At 37.0% G+C, this 15,626-nt stretch overlaps 1 protein-coding gene across 1 annotated transcript; it reads right to left on the reverse strand.

The window, feature by feature from the left end:
- Positions 1 to 14,932: 14,932 nt before the first annotated feature.
- Positions 14,933 to 15,313, reverse strand: LOC126355589 (GATA zinc finger domain-containing protein 14-like). The gene has a single exon (XM_050005952.1). The coding sequence runs from the start codon at positions 15,311 to 15,313 to the stop codon at positions 14,933 to 14,935; it is 381 nt and encodes a 126-aa protein (XP_049861909.1).
- Between the last annotated feature and the right edge of the window lie 313 nt (positions 15,314 to 15,626).

Genomic DNA, 15,626 nt, shown 5'->3' on the forward strand with positions numbered 1-15,626 from the left:
TTACAATTCAGTAGTCAGAGTCACACTACCTGCCAGGTTAGCCAAGAGCATTAATACGCTGCTTCGTGGACTCGGGTAGGCGCACCAGCCCCGGATCGAATCTGCCCAGTGGATTACCGATGAAGGCTGCTGTGCCCACCAGCCTGGAGGTGTTTTTTAGGTGGTTTTCCACATCTCGCTTGGTGAATGCTGCATTGGTCCCCACATCCCATCTCAGTTACATGACTCGCAGACACCTGAACATGTTCACACTATTTCATGGATTACACTAGACGCTGACAGCTGGGGTACACTGATTCCATCCTGGGGGTATGGGGTGGCAGCAGGAAGGGCATCCAACCGCCTCTTAAATTAACCTTGCCGAATCCGACCCTAACCATGCCGACCCTATGAAACCGCAGGACAAAGGCACAAGCAACAGAGTAGAAGTCAGAGCCACACTGATAGAAGCAAAGAAAGTATCTGTTAACATGCCTCAAACAGACATCAGATAGTTTTTTTTTTTTTAAGTTGTACATTTGTTATGTTTTTTTTGACTGATTCACCATCTGCAATTCCCGAAAGCCTAACGTTGAGTGCAAGTATTCCCATCTCCTCTCTTACTGTGTGTATTTTCTTCCAATGATCTCACCTTAGCAATACTGTGTTTGTAGTCTATTCAATTTTTCTGGCTTCATCTGTCTAAATTCTAACAGTATTTTTGTACAGCAAACATTGATTCCTGATTTTTCAGCTATGTGTCCACGACTATCTGAGGTTGTTTATTACTTTTGTTGTTTACCTACTGTTTGTAATTATATGGTCTATCAATGTTTGTAAGATCTGACATCATCTTGTTAGGCTTTGTACACCTTGAACAAGTCCACTTATGATTGAAATGTGATGCCTTTACATTTTAGACTATAGTCAGAGCAATTAGTACACCCATAATTGATGTTAGCTGGGATGACACTCAGCATCAGAGCACCAGAAGCTTTTGGGTGACTAACATGGCAGATATCAGCTCCATGTGGAAAGACATGTCATGGCACATTTTGAGTATGCTGAGCATAACTCTGACACTTGGTTCTCCTGTGTGTGAGTAGACCCTCATCTCACTCACAACATTTTAAGCTGTTCTCTTAGGTTGTTGCATAACCGCACCCTTGGAAACTGTGACATATTCAGAAATAAACAATAAAGTATTTGTGACAAGCAAGAATGTGAATGTTATTTAAACTGTATTCTTAAGTTCATGCCGAATCACACCATTCAAAATTGTGAAATATTTGGAAAAATGGCCAAATATTTGTGACAAGCAACAATAAAAATGTTATTACTGGTTGTTTCACTGGCAACAATTTTGTATTTTAATCAGTCAGAAGAAACAAAATTGAAGAAATGTTTCTGAGGAAGTATGCTCGTATATAGTATACAAGTAACACTGAATGTTGCACAACATACTTATATTACACTCATAATAAGAGTTCCGAATCTGTTAGAATAGTGAAGATTAAAAAGAACAGAAATAACTTACTGCATGGTGCAAAGCTGCCATTTTCTACTCTGTAACTGCATGCCTCTACACACAATGCTGCTTCTTTTGTCTTCCATCTTTCTCTCTGTTTCTTCACTGTTTTATTTTTAGTGCTCTGTGTGGATGTTGCATAATATCTTTCATATTCTGTCAATGAGGAAGGTGTTTGTGATAAATCTTCAATGTGCCACTACCCTGAAATGGCATACTGTCATAACATGGAACTTATAATGTGAAAACAACAAAGTATGAAAATCGAATATGGCTCTCCTAGTTTTCAGACTGTGTGTTGTATTAAAAAATGAAAAATAAGAAATTAAATACATATATGTATGAAAAACATTTAAAAGGTGTAGTACGACTGCATTATTAGAAATATTCTGTGCTTGTACAAATTTTAGGCTATCGAACTTCTTCTCTTACATTTCAATTGTAGTTGCAGACAGCAGACTTCAAGCACACCAGTGCATGTCATAAATAAGAAAATCCTCCTTACTTGGTTTTACTTCACTTGAATAAAAAATACTTAATACTGATATCATTTTTTTTAATTTCGAAACATGTATGATACAAAACACACATAGCCCATCATCCTCTCAACAGCACGTCTTAACAGAACTCCTACATACAAGAGAGTGAGAAACAAAACCATGTATAAAGAAAAATGAACGATGATTTTTTTTCCATTTATCCATGCCTTACTGTACATTCATAATTAATGTCTTTGCCAACGATTATGGTCGATTGGTGTTTCATTTTTTGTTTTTAATACATTTTAACTTTATGATATCCTGGGGGTCTTTCATCATGTACCTAAATGCCCTTTGTTTGTCTGCTTCTCTTTTATTTAATGGAATGGATATGTCAGCTTATCCTATGTATGTTAGAGTTCTACAGGAAATTAAAAGATTATATACGTAATATGATAGTGCATTAAATATTTGAATTTAGTGCACTGACAATATTGTTCAGTTTACTTCAGTCTTGCTGCCAGGTTTCGTGCTTGCCCACTGTCAGATTTGTGGCAAAGAAATAGATACTAATGGTCAACATGTTAGATACTACCATCACATGCGTGCACTCGTTTTCTTAGTGTTGATTTCACATTGAGTGTCACACTTTCACCTGAGTGTCACATACTGAAGAACTGCTGTGGCATTTGTCTTCATTCTGGGTGAAGTGGGTGTGTGCGTACTGTTCAAAATCCAATGCTGTGGCAGAAGATCTCCATTTTTATGGCTTGGGCATCATTATGACCCATTGTACTCATATTTTCAGCAGAGAGAACCCTGACCAACAGCATCCGTTGAAGAGGTAAGTACCGGCTTGATCAACTATAATACACTTGTTAATGTGTTGAGCATTGTGAGCCATGATACTAAGAAATTCTTTTGTTGCACATGCATGTTCATGTCATCCCACTTGACCATCCACTAGTTGAAAGACCCATAAGAGGTGGAATTCAAAATTTTCAAGAGTCATGCTGCCATCTGGAAAGTAGGAGTAGTAGATCTTTGCACTGCTGCATTATCTAACGAGTCAGTGTGCGGAGTGACATTCAGCTGGGAGGATGTGTTGCATGTGCACTGTGATTTCCATAATACTCTGTGTTTGGTGTGTGGCGATTTTATGATGGGTCCGCGAAGAGAACAGCGCATATGTATCAAATTCTGTGTGACTCTTGGGAAAAGTGCTACAGAGACCCTTGAAATGATTCAACAAGTGTTTCAGGGACAGAGAGTGTGCTGTAAAATTATCCCAGTGGAAGAGCCCAGGCTCTCCAAGACCCAAAAAAGCAAAGTGAAGTGCATGTTCATTGTTTTCTTTGATGCCAATGGAATTGTGCACAAAGAATTCATCCCACCCAACCAAACATTGAATTCAACATACTACTGTCACGTTTTGCGACGACTCCGTGAAACTTTGGCGTCGAGGAAGCTGGCTGCTGCGTCATGACAATGTGCCCTGTCATACGTCCTTGCTCACCAGAACCTTTTTTGCAAAAAACAATGTGGTGGTTGTGCCCCACCCATCGTACTCACCAGATTTGGCACCTTGCGACTTCACACTATTCCCAAAACCGAAACTCAAATTGAAAGGCCATCGGCTTGACACTCTAGAGAGGATTCAGAAAGCATTGCTGGCAGCGATAAACATGCTCAAAGAACAGGTCTTCCAGAAAACGTGTGACCAGTGGCAGAAGCGCTGGGACCAGTGTGTACATGCAGATGGGAACTACTTCGAGGGCGATGATGACCATCAGTACAAAGGTAGGGTTTTTAACAGATGGCAGCACTAGTCCCGAAAATTTTGGATAGCACCTCATATAGTTGTCCCAAACTACAATATAAACTGCTTGTCTTTAAAGTTCATTTCTTCATATGGAGTTTGGTTTCCAATGAAAATTCATACAAGTATTGAGTTACAACAATATACACAACATGGTAGCTTATACTTATGGCTGACATTCCATCCATTGCTTATACTATGAACATAAATTTATTAGGTTTTAAAATGTCATAGAATTTTCATTAACTGGATTATGTTACTACAGTTCGATTGTTGGCTTCAGCTTCTCTTCATTCACATCACATATACAAATTAATTACACACACATTATCATAATACAAAACAAGTGTATGATATATTTATGCTTCATTTTATAGATAGTTTGTTATTGCTTATAGGAGCTCATTTCTTCCTTTGGCAGAGGAGGGAGAAAAACATGGGAAATAAGACCAAAACATTACACATTGCTGGCCTAACTACGCTTGGTGCTGCCTCCTTTGTTCGGGAGGGAAAAAAGGAAATACTCATCTACTGATTCAAGGATATACGAGGAAATGTTACTTGTACAGTCAAGGACTAGTTGCCAGTGAACTTTTATTTCAAGGAAATAATGTGTACTGACTAATCATTCATGTAGCATCCTGTTGTTTTTTCATGTGTTAGTGCTGTTTACTTCAATTCACATGTAGCTTAGTGTGAAAAATGAAGTTTTTACCGTCATAGACTTATCTTTACTGAATACCTGAAAATGTCATTATTCAAGCTTTCATATGACATGATAAAAATTAATTGGTTTTTGTAAAATCACATGCTTAAATGTTTATGTTGTAGTGGTTAATAAAAAAGAAAAAGAGTATAAAAGAAAAGAGAAGGTTGTAAATGTGGGAAGAAATGGTGAATAAAAAGGGTTTTTTAAAATCGTTAATGACTGTGAAAAAGGAAAAGAATGAAATGCAAATCGGACTTCATATTACAGAAAAGCTATCGGACTTCGTGATTCGGAAAAGTTATTGTTGGGTGGTGCTTGTGGCTTTTTCTGAGCAAAAGTCAAACCAATTTCTGCTGCAAAAGTTGTTTGAAAGAGAACAGAGAATAGCAAAATATGATTAACAGGGGGAAATGGCGTAGATATGAGTTCATTCTTTACCAAGTTAATATGTCTTCTCTCGTGCGGCGTCCACGTCTTGTTCTCCAACAATCTCCTGTTTCATTTGTGCATGAAAAGTCGTAGCTGCTCCAAAATCTTGCAGTAAATTTCATCGTCCAGAAATTACTAATGTCTACAAATTAAAATCATCTTGATATTGAATGTAATATATTTTACGGCTGCTTCCATCCTCCAAATTTCATACAAGCTTCCACAAAACAATGTCTGCACATCAGTAAGTTTTTACGCCTTAATCAGACCAAGACTAACGAATAAGTTTTTTATGACTGAATTATACCAAGACTAGCTAATAAGTGAATTAAGGTTTCGTTCTCAAGAGACAAGAGTGGGTAGAAAACAAAAAGAGTTACAATTTTTGTACCTTCATTTTCTTATAAATATTTTCTCTGGCGTCGAGCGCTCATACAGCTGCGACGGTATAATTTATATCTGAGGGAACGAGTGTAGCGCGGCGAAATTCAAAGTCCTGCTACATCGCCCCCTCGACTGTCACGCTAAAACTTTTAGCATGGCAGGCTGGCAAACAATATAATAGATATACCTAAATTTCAATATATACATATTTTCATAGGAAAGGCCACGTGCATTCATAGGGGACAATCTTTGTGAATACTTACTTTCTAAACTTATACACTAAATACAATTGTTACAGTTTTGATCCTTTTTACTATATCTGTGTGTGTGTGTGTGTGTGTGTGTGAAGTTTGTTTGAGAAAGTTGCTCGTCAGCGCAGTTAATGTTGTGTGCTTCCAGCGTTGGTTTCCCAATGCATCACTAGCAGCACGTGGTTTTTGCGCTTGCGCAATAGCATTACTGTATTGTCGCGTGCGACAGCTTCAAAATCACTGTGTAATAACAGTCTTGCACAGTATTCACTTTTACATAGTGTTCATTACAAGTTATTATTCCAGCATAAATGGCGTGTTAAGGACGGTAACACCACAAGATTGAGCATGCGCGTGATCTGAAGCAATGAGCATGTCTTCTGTTACGACACAACACTCCAGGTCCTCGTGCGCTTTCTTGACTATTGTTCCCGGAGCATATGTGGTCAATGTAGTTTTAGCCTTCACATCGCCTATGACAGGTGCTGAGTTTGTTGTCTCCAAACCATCTGAATGCCGACCGGGAAAACGACGTCGAAGTTCGCAAAGGTAGGTGTTTCATCACGTTGTTTACACTCGCCAACAAACGTTCATTTGCAGTGTGAAAATCCTCATTATCGTCGAAGTAAATTGCAGTTTATATTGGTTTACAAACAGTTATCTGGTTTATGCGCCATAAGTTTCACAAGTAACACAAAATTCATTGTTTATAACGTTCACAGTTTGCAACACTTTTTGCCAATTTACATTTTAACGAAGTTCACTTGTCCAAGCATGTTTGCATCGTTAATTATGAAAGCTTACGTTTCGTGGTCACATTTCGTAATATGTTGACAATATGCAAAGTTTCAACACGTATACAAATACATATCAATTTACAAGAATATGCTTGTTAAATATTTACACTAAAAAATTATACTAAGTCCCATTGGCTTTCTTTTATTGGGGTTTATGGTCATTTTAAGTTTCTTTATTCAGGTTTGGGTGTGCCAAGGGATATCAGACTTAATATTTAAAGCACGGGATTTCCTTCATTTATTTTTCATTTCTTTCTTTTGATTCCATATCTGGCTAGCAATCAATAATTCTTTTTCAAAATACTAAATTTTCTTCATGTCTTTTTATTCATACCTGAAAGTTAACTGTCACACAACATACTCTTACATTCCATAAACAAACAATACCCAGCTACAGGAGGTGGTAGGATAATGGGGAAAGATAGAATTGAAGAAACTATTCACTACCCATAAACTACCAAATCCTACAGCTACTACATAAAAAGAGAACATAATACATTATAACATTTGCATCACCTGCAAGGGGTATGTGAAAGGAGGTGCTTACAATTTACCAAATCATGAGTAAATGTAAGTGTCCTTACATCAAGTTTGTGTAGTGGTAACATCATGACAGATTCTCAGATTGGGTTCTGACTGTTCATATGACTAAGTGTATTATACCTTAACAAATCCTTGCATGAGTAAATCACATATGTGCTCATTACTTCCTCGACATCTCTAATTCTTGTGGATACCGTCTATACAAATGGAAAAAAAAATCTCACAGAGATTGTCTCTCTCACAGTGTGTATTATATAATAACGTACCAAATTTCCTCTCATGAGTTCGACCATGAACTTCCTTCTACTGTAGTGAAGGTTAAACATTATGTATGTGTGCGTATATATGTCATTTCTTTCTATAAAACATAAATAAAGAACATAATATTATAATTGACAGTAAAATATCTCTTTCTCAGCGTCCGTTGCTTTACGTCGGCTGCACGGTTGGTCACTGCTCCTTTGCACTTACCTTGCATAGCCTGAAATGTCAAATGTTGTCTACAAAGTGGATGTAATTTTGTCATCTGTTCGCTTAAGTGGAAGTGTTGAACGAGTCGGCCTTAACAACTCTCCCATCATTTGCTTCCTCAGGGTTTTCTGTCATGTGTAAGTATAATAAATTAAAGCTTCCAAGTTACATTCTTATTACACTTCTTTCAACAGCTGAAATCATCATTATGTTCTCTCTGCTTTTCTTGCATTCTTTCATTTTAAGGGGCACTGAAAATAGATTCACATTTAACATCTTGTACTCACATGTTCTAACTCATCCAAATGTCAACTATTTCACAGTAAGTTACCCTCTTATATTAACCTAAATATAAACTCATTCTTATATCGTCATTCATTCTGCTACATACCTATATCATTACTGATCTGAATAGCTGTTATCTCCTGTCATTAGAGTGCCTTGAAATAACTGAGTAGTTGTTGATTCACCTTATAATTTACAATTAACAAGTGTAACCTGCATAGATCTCATTCCTATATGAATATCTTTTGTCATTCAGTAAGTGTACTTACCTGGGTTTACATTCTCTTCATAATTATGTGTACAAGTGTAACAGCAGTATATAATTTCCATAAATTAACGTTTGCATTCTTAGGCTGTATAACTTAATGTTCATGTATTCAAAATGTAACATTACAGGACATATTGGGACATATTGAAGTATTCGATACTGTAGACTTTTAGGGGATGTCGATACAGATATGCAAAATGTAAAGGGAAACTTTGGCGATGTTTAAATATTGTACTGTGTCAATATTAGGACATTTTGCACAGAAAGAACAAAAATAGAATTAATATAAATGTATATTAGTGTTAGTAACCTATTTTCATTCAATTTTGTAATTATATTTCATTTTGTAAAAGAAAGACTCACTGTTTGCTGTAGCTCTGATTAATTGTATAAATTATCAGTTTTGAGTTAAATTATTTCGTATAATATGGACAAGATACTTTTAAAAACTCACCAGCTAAAGAGAAAGTCTGAAAATGAACGTTTAATGCACACTTCTGGAACTTTCTATGGAGAAATTCTATATTATGATCGCAAAAATAAGAAAACTTGTGAAAACTGTTTCATAATCTAATTTCGAAAGACGATTTGTATCAAGAAATATTGCTAAAAAGATTTGTTTGCGTTTTGAAACACGATTTAAATCATTTTACATATAGATAGTTGTTCTAAATCACTCAAGAAATATCCAGAATCAAATGTCAAGATATTTCTGGAAACGTCGGTGCAAGTCTGGTGAAGGTTATCCAGAAGCTGGTAGAAAAATGTTATAAAATCTATTTGGAAATTATGCTTGTAAGAATTTATATGTACTGATCCTTTTACTTACTTTAATCTGTACTAAAATTCTGTAATGTCTAATTTAGTTTTAAGTCGTGAATTGCTATTGTATTGTAAACAAAACATTGTCAAAGACTCTCATTGTTTGGAAAGATATTAATACACCTAGGAGTTGTCAGTTGACAGTTCAGTTCAGTTCGGATATGCAGTGCGGTTAGCTCTGAGAGTCAGTTGTTGAGTCTGTGAAGTCTGTCAGTTCTGTTTGTAAATAAACGTCTGTAATGAAGAATTACTTGTTGTCGTCAATATGAACTCAAGACCTTTTGCACGAAGCAGATACCTCCTAATGCAACTTTTTAATTTGGTGTTGAGGAGCTGAAATGTTATAATTTGGTTGAGGAAGCTGGGATGTTATAATTTGGCGAGGAAGCTGTGATGTTATAAAAACAAATATTTACAATCTTGTTTTCACAGCAACTTGCTCATGTTCAAATTAGTTGTCATTATATTGTATTGTTTTAGTGCACAAAAGCTTTCAAATGTAAGTGAGGATGCAGCCCCCTTGGCTTGTGAGATAACAGGTATTCTAGGGAGTAACAACCTGAGTGAGGTATGCTTGCTATTCTCAAAGGACCTGAATATAATAGCACCATTTTCTGGTCAGTTGTTTTAATTTTGTAGACTTGGGATGTGAACACAAAGAACAAGGTCATAACCTGATAGGTTTGTGTATTTGTAACATGTTTGTCATACTTCTCTTTCCTGATCTTGGCTTTATTGCACAACGTAGTGTATGCCTGTCTGACTTTCTCTTCCAAAGGTGTATGTGTTGTGGATGTGGTTAGCTTTGGAATGGGCTTAGCCCACTTGTTCTGTTCAGGTTTGTTTAATAATAATTCCTGTGGCGGGTATCCTGTTGAGGCATGAAGCAAAATGTTTACTATCTGCTCAAATGGTGCTAAAAATTCGATCCACTTCATGTGTTTGTGAGGTGAATGTATTCTCATGAATTGACCAAACTCTCTAAAAATCCTTTCTACTGGGATCCCTTCCGGGTGAAATGCTGCTGTAAGAATATCTTTGATGTCATGTGTGGCATCAAAAGATTTCCATTTTCTTACCGTAAAATAGCGTGCGTTATCCGTGATAATGCTGTGAGGTTTGCCAAACCTTGCAAAGTAGCTGTTAGTCAAACGTCTGGCAATAGCAGATGCGTTGACAGTGCGGATAGCATACAATTTTAAGTATCTTGAGAAGACATAAAGTACAGCAACGATGTATTTCGCACCTCCACAAGCTCTGGGATAAGGTCTGGCGATATCTAACGATACTAATTCCAAAGGTCGATTTGGTACAATAGGATGTAATTCATTCAAAGATGATCAGTTGGAAAATTTTGCTTTTTGGCAGATGATGCATTTACGAACAACTTGCAACACACTCTGACGCAGATTGGGAAAATAACAGTACTGTACTATTTTATCAGTGCATTTGGTGACTCCGTAGTGTCCCTAAGTTTTGTGTGCGAACAGAATAAAATCGTCAACATGTGTGTCTGGTAGACAAACACATAAATGGTGCGTGTCTGGGGTACGCCTATGAAAAAGTACATTTTTGTGTATTGTGTAATATTTTTGCAAGTGGAAAGAAGGATCTGTACATAATTTCTCTTTGATGTTTGACCACATGGGGTCACTGTCCTTAAGTGAAGCAAAGTTCTTCCACGTATTGTGGTAGTATGCCGCGTACGTACCATCGTACATAAGTAAGATGTTAAAGTATGATGTTTGCTCGGAAAGTTCCGTAAAATCCTGTACGCCTTGTGGCAAACGTGACAGGGCATCGGCTACTACATTTGATTCACTTTTAATGTAAATAATTTCGAACCTGTAATCTTGGAGTGAAAGGCACCACCGGATGAGCCGTGAATGAAGCAATTTGCATGATAGCAAGAAAGAAAGGGCGTGATGGTCTGTGTATATGCGAGTATTTTTAAACCAATGAAAGTAGCCAGCGGATCGCAAAACTGATCAGTTTGATGGCAGATTGTCTTGATTCGGATTGAATTTGAAATAGAAAAGCTCCAAGGCCGTATGGTGACGAATCCGTGGCTAGGCAAAAATCTGACGTCATGTCAGAGTGTGTTCACCAATGCGTCTTTAATAGCCAGAAAATCAGCTTGGTAAAACCCTGTCCATCTCCAAATTGCATTCTTTTTCAGTAGAGTTAGCAGGTTAGAGCTGTTCAGAATGCGGAAAGAAAGAAGATAATCCTAAGAATGCTTTCAACTGTTTGCGGTTTTGTGGAGTAGGGAAATTACGAGTAGCATCAATCTTCTTAGAATCAGGACAAATGCCTTCCGGCGAGATAATATGGGCTAAAAACTTGATTTCACGCCTTCCTGCTTTGGACTTCAAAAGATTTACTGTGACTCCTGCTTGTGAAAATTTAAATACAATTTGCTGTAACAGATCAATATGTTTCTCCCACGTATTTGTTGCCACGACAATGGCATCGACATACGCTGTGACGCGTGACATATGCTGTGATGCGTGACAACAAACACAGGCCAAGAACGGTGTCAAGCGCCTCGATGAACATACCCGTGCTTACATGCAAACCAAAAGGCAACACACAAAAGTGATAACCGTGTCCTCCACAAAGGAAAGCAGTGTATTTACGGCTGTCATTGTGAAGGGACTCCTGCCAGTACAATAAGCGGAGGTCAATATTAGTTAGGTATTGTACATTATAAAATTTTAGCAACTGTTTGTCCAAGTTCACGGGTCTTGTGTTACCGGGTATAATAATTTTGTTGGTTTCACTTGCGTCTAGCACCAATCTGACATTGCCATCTTGCTTGCCTACTGCCAGGATAGGACTGCAATAAGGGGAATGTGATTTTTCTATGACATCCCAGGTCAACATATGCTCGATTTCACGTAAAACTGTAGGTTTCTTCGCCCAGGGAATATTATAGTGTGTCCTACAATAAGTCTTATGTGGCTTAACATCCATTTTGTAGCTACAACCTCTGATTACACCAGGCCTCTCACTGAAAACTTGTGCATAATCACATATAAGGCAGAACAATAAAATTAAGTACATTAGGCTTTTGAATGAAGAGAACATTGATAACTACAGAACACAAATAAAGATGACAAATTGGAATTACATTCTGCTGGAAAATAATCATATTGAAAAAGCATTTATATTGTCAGATACATTTAAAACTTGCTGCCCTAAGGTAATGAGAAAAAATAAGAGAACTATGAGGAAACACGGTCTCACATCAATGCAAAACTGGTTCACACCTGACCTATAACGGCTCAGAACTCTGTTAATGATTTCCTATGATAAATCAAAAAATAGTGAAGCCGAAAAAGCAAACTACATAAGTTTGAGGAACAAATACAAGGCAGAAATTAGGTTAAGCAAGTGCAAGGCAAATGATGATTATATTAATAAGTCCCAAAATAAATGCAAAGCAGCCTGGACTGTTATCAAGACTCATCTGGGTAGAAATAAAGATGTTAACAAAAATAATTCATGTGATGCTTGTATCACACCAGATGATTTCAACACCTTCTTCATTAATGCCACCAGTATGAATAACAGTGATGCAAATGAAAATATCCATAAATGTGGCAACAACCATATCTCAAATAATAGAAATTCATGCCTACAAAATTTTGAGGATATGGTTCCTATGTTTAAATGGAAAGAAGTAAAAGTAACAGATATTAAAACTGCAATAGCAAAATTAAGTTACTCAAAATCAGAAGACATTTATGGTCTCCCCAATTTTGTAATTTAAAAAAACATAGCAGATGTAATAGCACATCCACTCAGTTCTCTTATGCACCGGATGTTTGTCAGTGGCTGTTTCCCTTCATCCTTAAAAAAGGCAGTCGTTACTCCATTGCACAAGAAAAGTGACAAGTCTTGTCCTAATAATTACCATCCAATCTCCCTTGTACCCATCATATCAAAAGTAGTGGAATATTGCATACAGCTCCCAATCAGTCAACATCTGTCTGTGAATAATATTTTTAGTGACTCTCAGTATGGCTTCAGGTCCGGCCTGTCAACGGCAGAAGCAGTTGTTTCATTATATATATATATATATATATATATATATATATATATATATATATATATATATATATATTGTCATCATTCGAATCAGGATTATCAGTTAATGCCACTCTTGTGGACCTCAGCAAGGCATTTGACTCTGACAGTCACAGGATACTACTATAAAAACTGCACTGCTATGGTATTAGAGGCTCAGAACTATCTCTGATCAGATCATATCTGAGCGACAGAAAACAAATTGTGCATTTTAACAATATGAGGTCAAATGTCTTGGATATCATGCAGGGTGTACCACAAGGCTCTGTGTTTAGACCTTTGCTTTTTATAATATATGTAAATGACTTGCCCAGCACCATGTTATGTAAATCCACACTATATGCAGATGATACAACTTTTGTTACAGGAGGGAAAGATTTAGGAAAATTAAACGAAGAAAGTGAGGCTCATCTCAGAGCAGCCATTAAGTGGTCCCAACTCAATGACTTCCATATAAATCATGATAAAACTAAATATTCTCTTTAGCTTCTGTGTTAAGAGTGATAAGATTGATTGTGTCTCAGCTAAACTACTTGGGATCCATCTTTACTCAAAATTAATGTGGAAGTGTCATACTGATTATATTTGTACTAAGTTAACAGGTGTGTCATATTTGTTAGGTAAGCTAATGTCATGTTTTAGTGGTAAGTTATTACTGAATGCATACTATGCCTTTCTCCACACCCATTTAACATATCCCACTTTGTTGTGGGGAACTCACCCGGAGCAAAGCAAGTTTTCATTTGGCAAAAGAAGGCAGTCAGATGCATCCATGGAGTCAGAAATAACGAGTCTTGTAGACCATATTTCAAAAATCTAAAAATACTAACAGTTGCAGCTCTCTTTATACTAAGTTGTCTGATACACACAAGAAAACCAACACAGTCACAAACTATGACAATCTATCCATCACCATGACACACGTATAATACAGCAAATTGACATTCCAGTTACGAGACTAAAGGAAACTCAAGATAGTTACCGGTACATGGAAGTAAAACTATTTAACATGTTGCCAAACGAGGCACATAATGTGTCACTGAATGAGTTTAAAAGTGTCACAAAGAAATGGCTTGGAGAATAAGCTTTTTATACAATAGAAGAGTTTATAATGTGCACTAAATATGATCTTAAGTAGTGGTACTAACATAGTTTTCACTTAGATTAAACTTATACATGTAAATATAATGCAAATACCTTGTGCAGCATCAAGGACAAATTTTTGTATCTTATTAGACAATAATGATCTACAATATATTACACCATTTCCGTTAGTTATATAAATGTATAGGTAAACAAATGACGACATCAATTGCATATTTTAATGCCTAAAGATGGATAATAAAATAAATAAATAAAAGTAATAATTTGTACAATTCTTCTTTCTGTTGTTTCGTTAAGTAGTCAGGTTCAACACATTTCTGATACAATAAATCCTGCTCAATCTCCTGATAGTCTGAATCTTCAAGTGTTAAATTACATACACTAACCATGGTAGGATATACCAGTTGAAATTTACTTACTTCGTAATGGTTTTGTTGTGGTTCAATCATCATGTTAAGTTCAACATTGATTAGTTGTTCTCCTTCAGATAATTGACACATGCCATTACTTAAATCTATGATTGCTTTGTGTTCATTCAAAAAATCCATCCCTAGGATGCACTGTACAATAACCTTGTCTACAATCAGAAAATTACACTTGAACTGTGTATTGGAGAATGTGAAGTGAACAAGGGCTTGCATGCGTATGTTCTTAGATTTAGTACCTGTGGCACTAACCACGTGGCATTTCTATACAGGTAAAGTAGGTATGTTTATAATTCGTTTCAATTCATTATAGAATGCGGTTGACATCAAACTTGCAGCAGCACCAGTATCCAATAAAATTTGTAAATCATAATCGTTAAACTTAACCCATGCCGTAGCTTGTATGAATTCATTAACACAACTTCTGATTTAATGTTTTTCTCGTCGGTTAGTTTCTGTTCTGCTGTCATTTTGTCGTCGTACCTGAGGAAACAAACCGTCTCGGCCGATGTGCTCTTACAACACCTCACGACCGAAGCACGAGCGCTTAGCTCGGGCGTCGACTGTTTTCCGTCGTCTGCTGTGTTTGGCTGGGTTCATTGACCAGCTCCACTATGTTTCGATTTCGGCCGGTTGGCGCCCACGCGTCAGCTGATGGCGTGCCGCAATTGTTATTGCTACTTCGTGGCGGGGAGTGCATAACTGTATTGGGGAACGGCGGCGGATTCCGTGGAGGGTTATGATTTGTCATGCCTGAATTTTGTGTGTTCCACATATTCTGTCGCTGACTGTTGGGATTGTTGTTGTTTTGGTGGTAATTATGTCTGTTATATAGCATGTTCCTGTCAAAGTGGCCCGGGTTGTACCGGTTATTCTCACGTCTCCTATTGCAGTTGTTGTTGTACTGTCCGTGATTTTCATTCTGCATTTAGTTACCATATTGATATGGGTGATAATTATTGTTGTTATTATTATTCCACGAATTTCTGCGGTTGTTTCTAACGTCATACACGTTTCCATTAGAATATGTTTCGCGTGCAGGCGTCGTATTGTGTCGCGGCGCCGACGGATTGTTCAACCAATCACCGTCACTACGGTTCCTTTGGGGTGGGTGTTGATTTTAGTTACTATTATGACTAAAATTTGAATGGCGTGAATCGCCTCTGTAAACTACGTCCATTTGATCTAAGAAGTTTAATAAAGTCTTAATGTCATTCTCTGGTACTCCTATTAGTTTGTCT

This window comes from Schistocerca gregaria, chromosome 3, assembly GCF_023897955.1.
Source record: "Schistocerca gregaria isolate iqSchGreg1 chromosome 3, iqSchGreg1.2, whole genome shotgun sequence".
NCBI classification, from domain to species: Eukaryota; Metazoa; Arthropoda; class Insecta; order Orthoptera; family Acrididae; genus Schistocerca; species Schistocerca gregaria.